Source organism: Zosterops lateralis (assembly GCF_965231275.1).
Source record: "Zosterops lateralis genome assembly, chromosome: Z".
In the NCBI taxonomy this organism is placed as follows: Eukaryota; Metazoa; Chordata; class Aves; order Passeriformes; family Zosteropidae; genus Zosterops; species Zosterops lateralis.
Genome location: NC_139800.1, coordinates 75,063,274 through 75,083,651, shown reverse-complemented (window position 1 = coordinate 75,083,651; position 20,378 = coordinate 75,063,274). Strand labels below are relative to the sequence as shown.

Genomic DNA, 20,378 nt, shown 5'->3' with positions numbered 1-20,378 from the left:
TTTAAGAAATTCTGTAACGTTTCCAAATGAATGTTTGTTTGTTATTTATGTAAACAGAGAAATTGTAACTTCAGCTATAACTTATCCCTGATTTAATTAGGATTATGCAAAAAACAAAAGAAAAAAAAAAAAAAAGAAAAAAAAGAAAAAAAAAAGCTCTAACATGTGTTTGGCTCAACACATGTGAAATATTAAAAAAAAGTGGCATATTCCTGTGAGATACAGGAAATTAGTATATATTATTAATTCTGAATTGGATTTATTAACATTCAACACAGGACAGGCATCTGTTAGAACTCAATGATTTTTCAAAGCCAGTTTCCTGACCACAGAAGGCTCTAAAAACACTGTGCCAAAAGAACCTGCAGGAAACTTCAAGTGTTACATGTCACACTGAAGGGTTTCATTGTACAGATATCCTTATTATCTGATCTTCAGGAAGAGAAGAAAACAGCTTTACACTCGAGACAAAAAAATTACAAACCTCTTGCTCCTCCACCCCTAGAGGTTAAATATTGTATTACCCCTGCTCTCATAATTCCATAAAAAGTTTTACTTCTCTTGTGAGTATTTGGTACAAGACACTGTGGTAAATGTCCTCCAGGATAATCCACCACAGGGCTGTCTTTTAGGATTATTCATGAAACATTCAGCACAAATATTTTACAATATATTATCCTCCAGCCCTGGGCCCAGCACAGCAAGGAGCTGGAGCTGCTGCAGCCAGGCCAGAGGAGGCTCCAGGATGAGCAGAGGGATGGAGCAGCTCTGCTGGGAGGAAAGGCTGCCACAGCTGCCATTGTTCAGCCTGGACAGGAGAAGCTTTGGGCTGACCTCACTGTGCCCTTGCAGGGCCTCAAGGGGCTGCAGGAAACATGGAGAGAGACAATTGCCAAGGGCTGGAGGGCCAGGACACAGGGAATGGCTTCCCAGTGCCAGAGGGCAGCAATGGATGGGATCTTGGGCAGGAATTGTTCCCTGGGAGGGTGGGCAGGCCCTGGCACAGGGTGCCCAGAGAAGCTGTGGCTGCCCCTGGATCCCTGGCAGTGCCCAAGGCCAGGCTGGACACTGGGGCTTGGAGCAGCCTGGGACAGTGGAAGGTGTCCCTGACATGGCAGGGGGTGGTATCGGGTGATATTTAAGGCCCCTTCCACCCCAAACCATTCTATGACTCTTTTGGAAGGCAGCAAGTCAGGCAAGAGAGTTACTAAAGTTGTGTTCTAAACTCGAAAGCCTTCTAAACAAACAAGCCATGGAAATAAAAATAATGTCTGGATATAAGACAGAGTTTTTTGCTTGATGATGTGTTAGTGTTTGAGACACCCTTGCACACTAATGTACTTTAAAGACAAAACAAGAACAATTTTGAGCAAAATTCAATTGCTCCTATCTAGAATTTCTTCAGAAACTACTTCTCAAATATTCTTACAATCTTTTTTTCTGAGCAATTTTATCTCTTCTTAGGCTTCGTTAAAAAAAATCTAATCTATACATTTTAAAATATACTTCTGTAACTAGACTTCTTAAAAAATAAAAGAAGAAAATATTTTATGCTACCTGGCAACAATCCACTGTTCTTTCCCATCCTATTGGTTCTAAAATATATCTAGGTCACCTTATTTCAAGAAAATTGGAATATATAGTATGATCATCTTCACTTTGATTTGTAAAAACATCCAGGGTCTGAGAAAAGAAAAAGTAAAAACTATTTTTAAGTTTTATTTGAATTAATATCTTCTTAAATTTGGTGTGGTAAGTAAAATCTTTAATTTAGACAAACCAGCATTTTTTATGATGACTAATTTCTTTCTTCACCAGTTAATTTTCATATTTTCCACCTATAATTTACACTTCTGTTCAATATCGTAGTTACGGATATTCTCTTATAGTATCAGTGAAATTAGTAGTGGCATGTATTTAGAAACCCAGTTTGAAATCGATTTATTATCTACAGCATTTTCCTACTTTTTTTTGCATTCTATAGTGGCACTTCCCTTATGAAACCCTTGCTTAAAGAAGAATTTGAAAATAAATTTAAAGTTTTGAAGTGACTTCATTTCCATACAATAGTAACTATATCACAGTTTTCAGAATGCTAGGATTAAATATAAAACTGCTAGTAAAATAATAATTTAAAAAATGATCAAGGAAAAGACACAATTAAGTGTATTCCAGGACACAGTTTCACTTTAACTTGTCTACTTCAAAGCACTTAAAATAAGACAGGGCTCTAAAAGAATGATTGCCACAATTGTGATATATCTTGTGCTGTTATCAAGATTTTTTTTGCATTTTAGATACTTTTTCATCCTTATTTCATTTTTGAGAACTCTCATAAAATCGACCATTCTGTGAAATTATACTCTGCATAGGTAACAACTCTCTGTTATGCAAAATACTTATCTTTTCCTTATAGCCACTGAAAAGTTATTATAATATTCTCTGTGGAGTCATACTTCCAACACTGGACTAGTCAGTATTTCCTGATCTTCTATTTACCTGTTTAAATGCCTGTTTAATGGCTTTTCATCTGAGGTAATTTTAATCTAATGGAATTTTGCAATAGCCTAGCCAGGATGTTCCTTATTAGTTTTAAAGGAGTTGGTACTTTAAAAGTTTTAGTATGTATTGAAGCAGATTTTTCATTTTTAATTACTTTTAACGAATACTGGCATGAAAACCTTCATCCCATTAAGTTACTTAGCATTTAATTTTACACTGTAGAAGCACATCTTCAGGGAAACTATTCCTGGGGTTTCCAATGAACCTTATTAAAATAATTGGCTATTTATATAACAAGCATTTGACAAATCATTTAGACTGTAGTTGAGGAAAAGAAAAAAAAAAAATCATATTAAAAAGTGAATCAACTGGTGAATCGTTTTTCATTACAAGCAACACTCCAAAAATCTCAGCTTCAGAAGTCAAATTATGCAGTACTGGAGCAACTGGATGATTTGCTAAGAGAGTGTAGGTGGGCCCGTGGCAATAAGTCCAATTATTTTCACAATGAGTTTGAACCCAAATCAGTAAATTAGCATTATTTCCCTTCACATACCCCCAAATAATTCAAAATGCAGTTGTTTATGCATGTCAGAATAGAGTGAGGGCAGGGTTGCATTGTTTTTATGTGAGCATGGCTATGGCACAGGTTTTTAAAAATGTCATTAGACAAACAAGTCCTGGAAGATACAAAAATGGATGTCCTAAAATGTCAAAAGTGGATGATTATGGTTTTTTTCACACGTTTTATTTGATATACACAGGGTGAATACTCATTTATGACCAGTCTGTATAAATCTCATTTAAACAATCAAGAAAATTTGTTTGAGGCACTTGCATAAGTGCACATGTATGTGCTGCATAAGGTAATTTCTACTCTTTGCTGATAGTTTTCAAATTCAGACTCTTAGGTGCTCATAAATATGTCTATATATTGTGTTAATGGATCTTATATTTAATCTACAACTGCAAGTTGGTGAATGTCACAAGGAAAGAAACACTTACCACCAATTCTGCCTTTCAGACTGTGGTGATTTCTTTGCCTCCTCTGCAAAGATGACAAGGAGAACCCAACTCCCTCCCCACAAAGTATGCAGCAATTCCACCACATCAGCAATGACTGTCTGGTTCAGAAAGAAAAATATTGTCTTCCAGTCTGTATATAAAATCTGTACCAAAACCTAATGGTGTGGGTGCTACAATTCCTACTCCTGCTGAGAAATGGGAGGAACTTCTCTCTCTGTTTTGAGCATTGGCATCATGTAGTCAGAAATAAGCATTTTAAACTCCTAATTTTACATTTGGGCAAAGGCTCTCTTCACTTTACACTCTTTTCCTAATTTTGTTGTATGTCATCTGCAGCTTTATTCTGAAGCTCACTTAAATACTTAGTGACAAAGAAAATGGAGAGGATGAGAAGGAAGCAGATTTCTCTCTAACAGTGAGAACTGCTGTTACGGAAAAGAATGTTGCTTTTAAGTAAACTGTAAAAACTACATGAGAGTAATGACTGTATGCATAAACAGCTCTGTTAGGTACGTGAAAGAATATCTTTTCAGAGTATAACAGAATGTATTTTCAGAGCCAGATGCCACCTTACTGACTTGTGGGGAGGGCAAAATGAGATCCAACAAGATTACAAAGCTTATCTATTATTTGGAAGTAAATAACAATTTAAATATGCTTTTATGGTGCAGTGCCTACACATCTGGACGAGGGAACATTGATTCCCTGTTCCTGTTTCATTGTAACAGGGCAATTCCTGAACATAATTCCTGAACTGCATTTATTGGAAATGTAGAGCTGGCAGATTCACTTTTCATAGAATCCCAGAATAGTTTGGGTTGGAAGGAATCTTGAAGATACCTAATTCCAACCCCCTGCCATGGGTAGGGACACCTTCCACTATTCCAGGTTGCTCCAAGCCCTGTCCAAGCTGGCCTTGGACACCTCCAGGGATGGGACAGCCACAGTTAATGCCATTCATGTCCCTCTGCACGTTCCCATCTCCTCACTTATCTAGGACCTAGTACTGGCCACCTGATCCCACTGAAAGCCCCAAAGTGCAGTTAGTTTGTGTACTTCCAGACAATCCTGGTGAGCTGATTCAAACAGAAGTCTGACGGGGATAAATTTTCAGTGAAGGCGGGAATCATTGTATTTGGCAGACTCAGACAATATCACACCAGAGGACCAAACAAATCCCAAGCCAAAGAATGACTGACAGAAAGTCACGTGCATCTCATGACATCAGACACTTAGCACATGATAAGAAAAGGAAGATAAACAAGGTCTATTAATAGTTTTCAGTGTACTTTAAGAAAAGCAAAGGTTATGCCTCTGTTTGTATGAAGCATGTCCATACAGAATTGTATGTGCAGAGTGAAACCCTTAGAGCTGAGGACACAATGTTGGCATATCCCTACACAGGTCTCAGGCATGTTTTCTCTGTACAAACTCCAGAATATCTGGGTGAACTAAATTTCCATTTATCCATTGGAATGTTTTAAGCCAATTCCCAGTATGTCAAATCCCAGGAATTTCAGACTGCTGGGCTATTTTCTTTTAGATTATTTTAATCTCACAGGGATACAGTTCTCGTGCTCTCAGCCTGCTGTCATACGAAGTAAAGCATGATAAGTAGAGATGATCAAGAGATTTGCTTTAAAAATACACTCCTGACTCAAACTAAAACTCTCAGCCAGATGATCTACAGAAATAATTATATGTTATTTAAGAATAAATGTAGAATAAATGCAAACTATGTGAATATCCTGGGTATTCATATGAAAATGTGACAGCACCGTGGGTTTTGCTTGAGATATTTTGTGAATATAAAGGGATTAATTTGTGATGCAGACTGGTTTCTACCATTTGACCATTTTATCATTATACTGAGCTTCCAGTGCAAGTACTGATTTTTCAAGTTCTGCTTACACAGGCAATGAGTCTGATGCAATATCCCTCTCTCCCTTGGTACAATGCTGGTTCTTAAAAGTGTATCCACATGAAAAAATACTGCTTATAAGTTAAAAAATATAGCTAGACTACTGAATGTACTCCTGGATCTTCCTTCTAAGTTATTTGAGTTCTTCAAACTTCTCACTGGGTCTGTAGTATAAAAACAAGCCCCGATAACTGAATTTGTTTTCCTTATTTCATTTTTCAGGATAAATTGGCATGCAAATTGTTCAATTTCCAAACAATAAAGCCCCTCATAAAATTTTCAGCTAGTTCAACAAGCAGTACCAATGTTTGATATAGTAATGGGGAACTGCACAGCCATGTGCCAGCATGAATTACTAACACAAATAAAATATTTTAATTCTGCATCTCTGGCACACCTACACATATGGACAGCTGAGCACAGTAGCTCTTACAGGAGCAGAACAATAAAACCAAGAAAAAACTCTTATTATAGAAGTCATCTGGTTTTTTTTCCTAAGAGCTGCTTTCTACACAGATGGATCAGACCACATCTCCATGCAACAAAATTCTAAGTGGTAAGTGCTGTCTCATTAAACAATCAGATTTCACAAGATTTCATTTCTTTCTTTATCTTCCTCACAGGAATGTGCTGGTGTACCTGTAAGAAAACTGTGGTGGAACAAAGACTGAAAGCAGTTCTTCTTTTAAAACTCAAGGTGGCTATGTTGACCTTAAACCACCACAGTGGCTGAAACTGACTCATGGGTTGCTCTGTCTATCTAAATGAGCACACAAAGTGGAAAAAAAGAGGAAAATAAATGCTTAGTCCAGACAAAGTTTTCATGTGTTCTTCCTCTGACCATACACCTCTATAATGTAGTTCATCAACTTTTCTCTTCCCTGGGACTCACTGCCCTTGGACAGTTTATTAATAAACCCTCATATACTTTATTAGAATATTTCTGTTATAAAAATGGGGAATATATGCTGTAGACATTACAATGGGGTAACTATTCTCAAATTTAGAGTGAAGTCCTCTCATTCAGTATTTTTTATTTTTAATTCAAATATGAAGAGAAACTTGTCCATATAAAACATCTCCATACACTATCTTTTTAATGCAGAATATGAAAAAAAAAATAATCTCTTTGGCAATCAAACAGCAATTCCTGCATTTTTGCAACATTAATTTCTTTCCACCATAAAAACCCAAAACAAGCTAGTCCTGAAGAAAGACACTAATTAGTAAAAGACAGATTTACCCGCCTACAAAAAAACTTTATAATGGCTTTAGACAACCTAAGTGATTTTTACACCATAGAAACACACATCTTCTTAAAAGCACCATTTATTATGTAATTCAGTCAGTGCCTAGGTTGAAAGGAACCCAACCCTTCTGTTTAATATTGCCATAAAACCCCAAAGTAATCAGGAAGACCTATTTCCTCCCACTGTGACACCTTAAAGAAACTTAGCCATCATCAAGGGCTACTTAAGAAAAGCCTCAGCTCCATATCCAGTTCTGGTTAAAATCAGAAAAAAGAAAGAAAAATTAGAAGGAAATTTAACAACAAAATGCTGCATAAAGAATACAGAAAGTGCTGTAGGGATCTTTTGACAAATAAACCTTACAGCTTCCTCTTTAGTGTAGGTAACTGTTGCTGTAAAATATACCACTGAACAAAGAAGGTTTTGAGAAGGCCATTGAGAAACGATTTAAAAGTGCAACACCAACACACTGCACAGAAAAGGCAATGATTTTAACTGGCTGCACAGGAAGAGAAGAGGGCGCATAACAATTGTCTGCAAAATAACAAGTGGTGTACACAAGGCATTCAAAATCTGCTTTTCTTCAAGGCTTATAATAGATAAAGGATGAAATATTTAAAGATGCTGAAAGACAGCAGGTTTGAAATTGAAAAGGGACTTTTTTTTTTTCAATATACAGCAAAATTAGACTTTGAAAGTCATCGTGTGAGGAAATTGTTAAGATCAGTAATTCAACAAGAATAAAAAAGCTACTTGAAGTGTGTATGAATAAAAAGAATAAGAATCCTACACAAGCAAATTCTAAGCAGAGTGAAAGAAAATTCACAGGGATATTATGCTTCCTACCTGAGACTTTAAGGCAATCTCTGGCTCTTACTGAATCAAGTAAAATCTTCAAGTAGGGGGCAAGCCTCAGCTCAGTCACCACTGCTTTAACCACAAAATTTACTTGGACTTCAAGGAAAACAAACACATCCTTCCAACTTCCCCAAAATTGGTGTCATTGTTGTCCAATCTCACCACACATTTGACGATCCATCAGCAAAACATCCTCCATTTTCAGCTGACAAACATGTCATTTCTCACCTCATTAGAGAACTTCCTTTTCCCAGGCAGTTGTCACAAAAATTTCCCCGACTTCTGTGAATGGGGCAAAGCCACCAGAGGCTCCCACACCTGTTGGTTCTGCAGTTTCCTCCAGCCCCCTGACAGAGCTTCAGTTTTGGGAACATTTTACTGACTTTTTTTTTCCAATAGCCCTTAGTGACTGTTTTTATATTCTTTACTGGTGATCTCTTAAGATGTCTTTCAAATTACCCATTTTCTTTCATATTTTAATTGAGTTAAAGTCTAGAAGTTTCACAAAGTAACAATGAAGCATCCTCCCTCCTTCCTTTCTTGTCCACACTACTGATCAAACACAGGAATAGTTTTCAAATTTCAGCTCTTTCAGCTCTACAGTGCTTAGAGGCACAAGGACAAACTTACACATGTAACTGGCTACTGTACTATAGAGTTTATTACTATACCATTAAGAATCCTGTTGGCAGTATAATTTGGTGAAACTATTCACAGTGGTAGTTTTGATGAAAATCAACACCCCCAGAATAAAAAGTCACACCTCATTTAAGTTTAGAACACCCCAAACAAATATTTTTCTCCAAAGGAGAAACCATAGTTTGTGTGTGTCAGGAGGAGTATGGGGTGAAAATCTGGTGTGGTGCACCTGCATGCACACTGGTACATTAAACTTGCCTACTTGGCTCTTGGGATGGTTGGCTTGGAACAACCTGCATCTGTGCAAGGAAATAATGGGATTTAGTCTTCAAAACAGAGCAGGTGCGTGAAAAACATCTGTGGGAAATGGTTTCTGGAGTGCCGTGCCACCCAACTGCAGCCAGTTTAACAAGAGCACTCATCCATTGCAACACAAAAACCCATGTCATATTCTGCTCCCTCCTCACAGTAATTTCTTCCTGGTAGCTGGAAAAGTCACTGTGATTCTGGACGTGGGATGGGGTAACCCTGGATGTACAGGCAGACAGGGTTGGGAAGGGACATGGAGGGGTCCTGGTCAGTGGCCAGTTGGACATAAGCCAGCATGGGCATCCCTGGAGCCAGGAGGGACATCCCTGTCCTGGGGCACCAAGCCCAGCATGGCTGGGCCAGGGAGGGATTGTCCTGCTCTGCTCTGGGCCAGGGCAGCCTCACCTGGAATATTGTGTGCAGTTCTTTTTTACATCACCATGTAAAACAGACATTAAACTATCAGAGAGTGTGCAGAGGAGAGCCATGGGATGGTGAAGGGTCTGGAGGGGCCGTGTGAGGAGCAGCTGAGGACACTTGGTGTGTTCAGCTGGAGAAGAGCAGAGTGAGGGCGGACTCAGCACAGTTACAGCTTCCCCATGAGAGGAAGAGGAAGGGCAGCTCAGATCTCTGCTGCCTGGGACAGGACCTGGGGGAAGGGCTGGAGCTGGGCCAGAGGGTTGGGATGGAGATCAGGGAAAGGTTCTTCCCCCAGAGGGTCCTGGGCACTGCCCAGGCTCCCCAGGGAATAGGAACAGCTCCGAGCTTCAGGAGTGTTTGGGTGCTGCTCCCAGGAATGCACAGGGTGGGATGTTGGAGTGCCTCTGCAGGGACAAGGTTTGGACTCGATAATTTTTATAGGTCCCTTCCAGTTCAGGAGATTCCTTGATTGTATACTGGAATTTTCTGGTAGAGATTATGCATCAGCTCAGCTGGCCAGAAACATGTGGCCACTGGCCTTCCCACTGTCCTGTGGATAGTTGGGATGATGCCTCAAGGTACAATGGAAATCTGCTCTGCCACAGCACCCCAACTGTACAGTTCCCAACACATTTGTGTAGCAGATATGAATATCACCCATGATGTGGAAGAAGAAAGCAGAGAACTCAGTAAAACCTTGGAAACACATTATTATATGTGTTTGATTAATAACCCTTATTTTTGGATTGCAAGGATTTTAGTTATGTCTGGCAGAGTTAACAGTCCTCAGAATATAAACCCACATGGAAATCAAACCCTTAAATCTGAACTCTTTATTGCTTCAATGTCAGTTTTGGGTCTGGTTGGATCTCTGTCCTTTCAGCCACTTGAATGGCAGCCACTAACACATACTGTGTCTAATGTCTCAAATTCCTACTTTTTACAGTAGGCATTGTCTACCTGATAATCGCAATAATGCATACTATATATATTCTCAAAGTTCTAGGATTTTTTTTTGGTGAGGATTTTTTTTTCTCTTTTATCTTTTGTGCTTGTTTGTATGTGGATTTTGTGGGGGTTTTGGGGTTGTTGTTGGTTTTGTTTTGGGGTTTTGTAGTGGGATTTTTGTCACTAGGTAATCAGAATCTTTTCAGGCAATCACAACCAATTAATATCAGTTTTGCAATAGATCAAGAATATACAGTCAGTAAAATTGCTAATGATCTCTTTTATAGTTTACATATTAATTATTTACATGGGTAAAAGGTCAACAAATCTCAGAAATACTGACAGGGTGTTTGTTGATTTGCATGATAAAATACCAGCTTTGAGAATGTGTCTTGACTGCAGAATCAATCATCTGGCTTAATTGATTTGGCAACAGAATATTAGACATGAAAGAAATCCAAGATAAAAAGGTTTGTACAAGAGAACCACAACACGGTTTTTGGAATTCTTGACAGTGTTGAAGAGATGTGCCTTGCAATGAGGTCATTTTAATTTATCTCTTCATGAAAAATTTGACAGACTTCTTACTTGATGTACAGTGAGTTCAGAATTGAATTGCTAAACTTCATGAGGCAGAGGAATTTGTATCAAAGGAACGCTGTGAATTGAACTGAGGTGATATTGTATATAAATGTTAAATTAAGTCTACCACAGAAAATCCCACAATTCTCCCTGACTGCAGAGAGATCTGTGGCTGCCTCTTACAAATCCCATCCCCAGAGACCCTCTGAACACCTGGACAGTGTATCTGATTTTCGTTCCGTCTTAAATCAGATTATCTGAAAAGGACTAAATTTCATTCTCCCCCAAAGAATAACTGTTCACATAAACTTATCTTTTCTCAAATCACTTCAGCTGCCTTCTGGGGCAGTGGTGAGCCTGAGTCAGCTGAGAACTTTATTTTGTCCTGAAGTTGACACAAACACACTTTGCTGATTATCAGGATCATTAGCTAACACTATATACCTCAATATTTTTAAAAGGATGCTGTAGACCCAGCAAAGAACTCTGATGAATCACTCTGTGATGCACCAGCTGTATGTTCATTGCTCATTAATTAGATGACAAAAAATGACACTCCACAGATATAGGCAGCAACATGATGAGAACTTGTGATATTATTTACTTCATCAACAACATCCTTGATACTTGGTGGAAAAGGTGTTGTATGCCCATGTGACAGGTCCCATGATGGAGCATCCCTGAGCACATGAGTCCATGTGTTTTCATACAAGCTCATCCACGTGGCTGGACATCAACTGCTCATTTGCATGCTCCCAGTGGGGAGGTGGGTGTAGATTTTCACTAGATTAAGTCAGTGGCATTGCCCACGTTACCCATGCAGTTAACTGAGAGTGTGGCCAAAATTAATGAAATTGAGTATCCATATTCCAGTCTTTGGAGACACTTTCCTCTGAGTATTTAAGGGACGCAGCAAACATGAAGATGTTAGCTGAGCTCAACTGTATTGGCCCTTGACACTTCAAATTACAGGCAATTATCTAAACAGAGCAATTAATTCAGGTAGGCTGGATCCAGGGCTTATTCACTCTCATCTGAATGACTGAACTAATTTTTACTTGTGAGTGGAACTGGGTTATTGACTTTTTCTTTGAGTTTTTACCTTCTGAGTAACAGCTGGCCTCCAAATGCATCAACAGCATAGGATTTTAAAAGCCATGCTGCTCTTGATTTAAGAACCATTCATGCACAAACAGAAACCCCAAAATTTCTCTCTTGAGCTTCTCCCCAGGCAAGTACTTGTTTTAAATGATCTTTGCATGTGAAAAAAAGCCCAGTTTCTATTTTAGTAATAGACAATGCAGACTAGCTTTATAGGTTAGCACATGACCTGCTCAGTCACTAGCAGATGAATATCCCTCACCAAATGGTTTTGATTGCTGGTGGTGTGGAGTGAGAAGAAGTAAAGCTCCTTACTCCATGTTAGCACTAGCCAGCAGTAACTAAACATCCCTGAATTATCAGTGATGGTTCCAGCACAAATTCAAAACACAAGCCCACACCAGCTACTATGGAGACATTTAAATCTGCTCCAGCCAAATCCAGCACACTCAAATTTTTTCCCCATGTGGTTCACTATAAGTTCTCTAACTACACTTTAAGATGAGGATACTGACTTGCTATTCCAAATCTGATCTGAAAACTTGCTATTCCAAATCTGATCTGAAAATAGGAAATACTCTCCAAATAAATGATAAGGATTAGAAAGAGATCCAGAAACTGTATTTTAAAAAGGGTTAAATTTACTTCTGCTGTAAGTCTGGAGGTTTTGCCCTTCAACTTGGATACCACGATTCAAAGCATTTCTTCATTATTTACAAAGACATAGGTAAAGAAAGATGTTGAAGACATATTTATTCAGAAATTTCATTTATTTTTTCCCTTTCTTTTTTTTTAGCATTAACAAAAAAATGCATTTTTTTGAGCAAACCCACAAATACTCCTAAGATAAAAAGACAGCCCTTCTATTTCAAGTATACTTCTGCATTAAATCCCTGCAAAATATGTTTACCTTGTCCTTGGCATGGTCTAAAACATGCATAGCAGATCATGTATTGTTATGTCCACTGGGTTAGTAGTCAGGTCATTTTCTGAAGGCAGCAGCAACATTTTGTGGTATTAGCTTGCTCATAATATAAAGGCCAAAGTCTGATATACTCCAGAAAACCAGATCCGATATTAATCCTTAACGGTGCAAGCAATAAAAAGGTTCCTATCTATAAATACAATAAAATTTACCATGTGGAACTTACTGTGCTGGCAGTGAATCCCATTAAATCCCTGTGGACATTTACAAACATAGCCTATGAATGTGTCGCCTCGGTATGCTTCGCTAATTTCACACATCCCACCATTATGGCATGGATTAGGAAGGCAGGGTCCTGAGAGAAGGGGAGAGAAAAAAAAGAGAGAGAGAAGTATGTACGCATCCACAAAAACAACCATAATAATTTCAGTCATTTATAAGCATTCATTAAAGAGATAAAATGCCTTACGTAGGCCTTTATATTCCACTCAGTAAAATACACCCTTCACTTACTTCAGATAACTTGCCAGCACGGATTTTTATGAACAAGAAAAAAATATGAAGCGTGTCACTACTCATTAATTATAGCATTAGTTTTTAATGTGAGAGAGACAGGAGGCAGTGAGGCTAAATCTTGCTCTTCTGTTAAAGATAACAGGCATTCTAGCTTTTGCACCACTGACGAAATAGGTATTAATCAAACATGCCTATCATGCACAGAGTGACATGTACAATGTCCCTGAATGATCACTACACGTCAAGTTAGCAGTCTGAGGAGATCTTTGCTATGGCTCCGGGTGACTTTCTGAAATGTGAGTATCTGGGCAGTTAACAGCTACCAAACCAACTATTCCTTTCTACTCAGTGCCTCTGTAGCACAGCCACTTTTGAGACAATTTGAAAAAGCTCTTCTGACTAAATTTTCCTTTTCCCCAACATGCCACATGCTAGGATGCATAAAATTCCAGCACGGAGATCTGTTAGGATTGCAATTACTATAACTTTAAATACCTTTGAAAAATGGAATCATTTGACATGGGGTCTAGAGTTTACTCATTTAATAGCACTGTAAAAGAGCTACTTACATTTTATTATATTGCTAATATACCCACAACATGACTCCAACCAGTAGAAAACATTATTTTGATGCCTTTTTTCTTTTCCAATCTCATTTTAACGAAGTGGCATTGTTTAGAAAGCCCCATGTGCAAGTTTGTCTATGATTTGTAAATTCAATATAATGTGTGTTATTTGCAACCTGTGCCACGTACCATGAAAGGCGATAACCTCTGCTTGTTGAAATTCAATGTCATAATCATTCACTCACTTTAAATTGCGTTTGGAAAAAAAAAAACAACAAACAAAACAAAACAAAAGAGAAAAGAAATCTACAGAATAATTTACACACAATCAGGGTTGGGAATTTCAGAATCCCAGAATCACGGAGGTTGGAAAAGACCTCCAAAGCCATTGAGTCCAAGCTGTACCTGTTCTCTAACTTGTCCCCAGCCCAGAGCACTGGGTGCCATGTCCAGGCCTTCCTTGGACATTTCCAGGGATGGAGATTTCAAACCTCCCCTGCCAAGGCCTGACCACCCTTTCCATGGAGAAATTCCTGCTGATGTCCAACCTGACCCTCCCCTGGTCCAGCCTGAGGCTGTTCCCTCTCCTCCTGTCCCTGTTACCTGGAGCAGAGCCCGACCCCCCCGGCTGTCCCCTCCTGTCAGGGGGTTGTGCAGAGCCACAAGGTCCCTCCTGAACCTCCTTTTCTCCAGGCTGAGCCCCTTTCCCAGCTCCCTCAGCTGCTCCTGGGGCTCCAGACCCTTCCCCAGCTCCATTCCCTTCTCTGGACATGCTCCAGCCCCTCAATTCCCTGTTGTGAGGGGCCCAGAGCAGCCCCAGGATTGGAGGTGGTCCCCCAGCAGTGCCAGCACAGGGACAGTCACTGCCCTGCTCCTGCTGCCACACCATGGCTGGGACAGCCCAGGGGCCATTGGCCTTCTTGGCCACCTGGGCACCCGTGGGCTCATGTCCAGCTTCTGTCACCAGCACCTCTGGGGCCTTTTCCAGCTCTCCAGCCACTTTTCCCCCAGCCTGGAGCAGCAGGGCACTGGTGTGACCTGACAAGTCACCTTAGTGAACCAACAAATGAATGAATGGGATGATTTAGACCTGAAAGAGCTGTAAGTTCAGTGTTTCTGAGTGTCTGCCTGTTCATGTTCTCAAGTACAAGCCCAGGTTTGAAAGATTCTCACAGCAGCACCATTCATCCAGATGTCACATCAGTGAAAACCGTGCTCTCCGAGCAAACAATAATTTGCAAAGCACAAAAATTAACTGAATGATGAGGATGTCAGAACATATTCCCCAGTTATTATTGCCCATGTGGCTGCTGCAATTTGAGAAGCCACGCAAGTGCACATTTCTATTACAACTTTTCAGTTGTTGGCTGTAATACAACAGTCATCAGGCTGTTCCAAGACAGAGCCCTGCAGAGGTTTTGCTTGTGTACATCATTAAACATGGGATATGTCTCACTGAACCAAAAACATAATGGACATGAACATACTGCAGATAATTCCAAATGGAATTAGGAGAAAAAAAGGGGAAAAAATCATGAAGACTAAAACCAGGAGAATGGCTGCTGCCTGTTTTGGCTTTTGCCACCCACATTTTGTATTACAATTTAAAAGTATTGGCACACTACCTTCTTAATTCTAGGACAACTCACGTCTTTCAAGTATTACTACTTCTATTTTTTCAAGTATTACTACTTCATGCTATTTTTCCTTCCTAATAATTTGGGAAGAAACCTGTCTAATAATCTGCAGTTTTAGCCTCCCAATAAATATGAACTGTGTATTTTTTTCCCAAGCCTCTATCACATACCTGCAGTTTGGGGAATACCTGCAGGCAGCCTCATATGTTAATTGTTTCTATGCAAGCAAGATCTCTAATCTTCCAAGAACAATAAATCTTTTAATAATTACTTCCTCATTTTGCTTTCTGCTTTCTCTGTATGGCTTGTTAAGCTCACATTCAGCCTACTTTCATAAATTTTCTTTATATTTTGTATTTTCTCAGATCAGTCCAAACTGCAAAGGCTTAAAAGGTCATCTGAGGTGCATAGTGATAAATATACTGGCTCATGGCACCATTTCTAACTAATATTTTTCTTCTATGAAGAATTTTGCCTGGAAAAAAAAAGAAACACACCAGAAATAGTGACATTTTTTTCTTGATTATGGTTGTTATGGACAAATAATATCACTATTTTCAATATAAATGTTGAGTATTTTGCTTTGGGTATTTTTGCTTGCTTTTGTTGTTGTTTTTCATAGAAACTGGTAGTTCAAAATTATTTTTAGAGCAACAAAGGGTTATTTAATTAATTGTGCCCAAATTGAAAAATGACAGTCACCTAGTCTTGACTACTTAACATTCATTAATTGTTAAAGACATGGGTTAGACTACCTCTGTGTTCTGAATGAATGAATGATTGAAAATTAAAAAGCCTGTGCCACCCTACCAATGGTTCTAATTTTCAAAGGACCAAAATTCAAGTTCACACATCTTGAGCTTATTTAAATTGCATGAACACACTAACATATGATTCGTTAAAACTAATTAATTAGTAAATCAAATAATTTTAACTGAGTCTACTGGATCCCTGATGCCATTTCTGCAGATTTAAGTGTCTTGAAGGATCTGGGGTCTAATCCTGCCATCATTCCACTGGAGCACCAAAATTGTAATGTGTAAGATCTGGGCACAGATGACACATGAGGAGAGGTCCTGGCCAACTTCCCTAGGGATGTGTAGGTTTTTAAATAACATGGTATTAAATTCTGGATAATTAATTCTGTGACAGCCTCAATAACCCTTAATATGGTCTGTTACTCAGATCTATAGCAACAAGTCCACAAATATCCTTTTTTACAAAAAAAAACCCACAAAAAAACAACACAACAAAAAAACCCCCATAATCCAAAAAAACCCATACGCCAAAAAACCCCAACAAAGTAACAAAGAAACCCCAACAAAAACCAAAACAAACAAACAAACAAACAAAAGAACAAACTAAATATGTCAACTAATTTTTAAAACCAGTGGACTTCAGGGATTGGGCTTTTTAAATCAATAGCGCTGTAATGCTTTTACAGGTAATCTTTAAGTGGTTTCCAACACAAAGAGAACAACAACATTTGATCAATATTAATGAGCAGAGGAATTCAATGGTATGGTTTCCAGGCATTTTTATCCATGTTCATATAAAATAATGTCAGCAAGATTAATTGTGCACTCAAAGTAATAGATCTGTTCACTTTGCTGCTCTTTGGAGTCCTTCTTTATTCAGTTCCAGGGGTATCAGCCAACATAATAAGTATAGACCAAAATACATCATTCTGTTATTCAATTGAAATCCCATGCTGTTTTTGAAAAAATTATTGAACGTTAACTTAAAGCATAGCAGGTTTTAAATTTTAGATGTTCTTACTAAAACCTCTGAGACTTCATAGATGTATGAATCAAATAAATGCATCCTCAGCAGAGCTGCAAAGGGGCTCAAGGCAGAACCTTGTTATCTGTTTTCTCCTTTGACAAGTTGAGTCAACAAAAATTTCATAATAAAATCTCATATCATGCCATACTGCAGTGGAAACTGCATATTTGAGAGAAACCATGAGTTTGTCTGTAGAAGATAAAGCCAGGAAAGCAAGGAAACCAGTTTAGTGACAGCCATCTACCTCTAAAAAAACCAGCATAAGCATTAATTTTGCCAAATATAAAATCTGCTGATGCTTTGGTGGGAAAGACATTAAAAAATTACAGGGGATGTCATTAAACAAAAAATCAACATCAGGCCATCTTCATCATACAGCTAGATTCCCCAAATTCAAAAGTGTGCTAAAACAGGTGATCAAAAATCAAAGCCCACCTTCTCTTACGAAGTCAAGCTTCAGTGACAAATACGAAAAGTATTAGGAGAAAATAAAGGGAAAAAAGTGAACTCCAACAGAGTAAAACATGCAAAATAACCAGAATTTTTACAAGTAAAATTAAGGAAAATGAAGTAAAAAATGTTAACACTTTTGATGATATCAATCCATTTTCTCTTCATGTAGAAATAATGTGACTTTAATGAAAAATACTAAATTAGATATTGACCTTAATATACATCAAGGCAAAGATACAAAGCTAATTGCTCCATTTATTTTGTGGAGTATTACTGAAGTAGGATTAATAGATAATGTTATTCTGATGATATAATAGACTGCAAATCCCATCAAAACAAATATTGGGAGCTATCATCAAACTGATAAAAGGCATCAAATAATTTTACTTTTCATTTTAAAGTAAAGTACTCTCCAACTGCATGCCTTTGTGGCATCAGCTTTTCATAAGTTCCTCTTGACTTTGCATGAATGTCAAATAGGGTTTTTCCCATCTGATAAACTCAGATCTTCATCAGAGATCTCTCACACAGTGTTAACATCAGTAGTTGGAAGTTTTCCTCTATGTTTGGAAAACACATGATACTTTAGGTGCTTCCTCTGCCAAAGCAAAATCTTCAAAATAAGCTGTGACAGAGCTCACTCAGCAGGAGTATATTTTGAAATTAATGTGTGCAAAGGAAGGCATTTTCACAAACAACTTTTTTCAACTTCATGGGAAGGCAAGAATCAGCCTCCTTGCTGCAGGAGCCAGCACAGTGGCACAAGCTGCCCATGGTGAGGGAGTTAAGGATCATCACACTGAATTAGGCTCTGTGTCCAGGTAATCCAACAACTCCACTGCCTTTGCTCAGCAGCTCCTCAAACTTGAGGACAAAGCTGAACCTTCCTGCCATGGAAATGAGCAAAAATCTGCACTAGATATTTTACAAATATTTGTGATGAACCTAATTTCCGAGTTGCTTTATTTGACATAGTTTTCTGACTAGCATATACGTTTTCTTCACACGGTTAGAAATTTTACCACCATTATACACACAGATTGTCTTTTTTTTTCAAAGTACATTGACCTTTTTCTTTCCTTACCACCCCTTTAAAAACTTAAAATGGATTTTTGAAAGGTCTGCCCCTTCAAATGTGAGATTGCAGAATTCACACTTCAGCAGACACAAATCCAAAGTATAACCTAATCCTATTCAAAAGGGACCATCTTCCGCAGAGACACGCAGACGAGCATTCAAATTCATCAGGAATGTCCCTACAGGTTCTGACAGAAAACTGCTTTATTGCACAAAAAGGTCAGGAATATAACAAAAGCTTTTGAGGGTCTCTGATCTTCCTCACATTTACTACTTTGGTTGTTAATTCAATATTATTGTGAAGAATTTACCCAGCACAGAGGCTGCTTTTGAATGCCTCCAGGTGCCTGCATTGCAGTGCAGAGTTTGGGCACATTTGAGGAGCACGTTCCCAACAGATGTGCTATTGACCTTCTGAGGTACTGCAATCATGAAAATGTCTTCTAGACAACATGCTCATTCTTCCACTAAAGTATGAAACAGCAGCAGTAATGAACCAATACTTTGTAGTCCAGTATTTTCTTCCTTCTTATTCTAAAATTCATTTTCTTTTTCATTTAAAAGTCATTCTGTGTTAAAAATATACATAAACATCTAAACATTTTAGGGCCCAACATCAGTTATATTGATACATCACAACAAACTGATCATCATCAGTTAATAACGATGATCATAATAAAGATGTATTTTGAACTAACGCATCCCTCAAAGCTTCTAAAGTGTAACAAGAAATCCTTACTTGCCCAGCACACTCAAATAATTGTATAGCAAAGAGAAAAGGAAATAAACCAAACCACAACAGCCTCCTTCCTCTCCTTCAAAAATTTTCTTTTTTTGGATTTGCTACACTTGCTTCTATTTCACTGTTAGGTTCCAAATGTACTTTGCATCAATAAATACGTATTGACCTACACCTTGCTTTTTGTTTGTTTATTTCAACCTGAAAAGAATAGGCACTGCAGAACATCATTCACAGTTTATGAGGAATATTGATAACAATAACTGATTGCTGCATGTTATTCCAGTTAATGCATGAAAGCAGAAAAAGTAATTAGATGACACACACCACTGTCATCTCATGAACATTCCCAAAATGCCAGCTTTGGGGGAAAAAAAATCAAAAATATTTGTTCAGCTTGGCTCATAGGTGAATTAGTAGTGTATTAGATTCTATCTGCCTATATATTCATTATAAACTAATGGCAGAGATCCAGACTTAATTGCACTGTGATTAAATATTTATCTTGTTTTTAATGCAGCAAATGGAGCGTGCTGATTATGATGATCAAGGTGTTTCCATCTGGATGCAGCAAAAGATAAAGTTCACCCCCTGAGTGCAAAATGCTTTGGGGTCACTGCTGCATATTTCCCTCCAATTCTATTCCATAGAATTCTTCTACAGGGAAGAAATTTAACCTGATTGTCCAGCCATCTCACAACCTTTTCTGAGCTGAATAGCTAGAATATTTTCTGAAAAGATGTGATTTATACTTGATGGATATACAATGCCTTTCCTTAAGAATCCTAAACTTCTTACTTAAGCCTTTGATGGCAAATTATACCCAAATTTGAGGCATGGTGAGCATAGCAGGCACTGTAGTAATTTTACAGAGGGTGAGACATAAAAATACTCTAAAAGCTGGGGAAAGTGTTCAACGCACTACAAGACATTTTCCCCAAATCCTCCTCCATTATTTCTCTTCATATTCCTCAGCTTCCAATGCTAAGAACTTTCTTTGCCAATTTTCGATGCTGTTTTTCAGCTCTTTGTACCCTTTGCTACCTAAAAATGTGTTTCTGAATAATGCCTACAGTATTCTTCCCTCATCAGCTCTCCCATAAACCTCCTTAACAAATACTAAT

General features: G+C 38.3%; 1 protein-coding gene across 2 annotated transcripts in view; it reads right to left on the bottom strand.

The window, feature by feature from the left end:
- The window catches only part of EDIL3 (EGF like repeats and discoidin domains 3), a 230,891-nt gene that overhangs the window by 103,271 nt on the left and 107,242 nt on the right, over positions 1-20,378 (bottom strand). For both annotated transcript variants that reach the window (XM_083883270.1, XM_083883271.1), the window contains one exon: positions 12,708-12,836. In XM_083883270.1, coding sequence (XP_083739396.1) covers positions 12,708-12,836 — 129 coding nt within the window. The remainder of the gene's footprint in view (positions 1-12,707; positions 12,837-20,378) is intronic.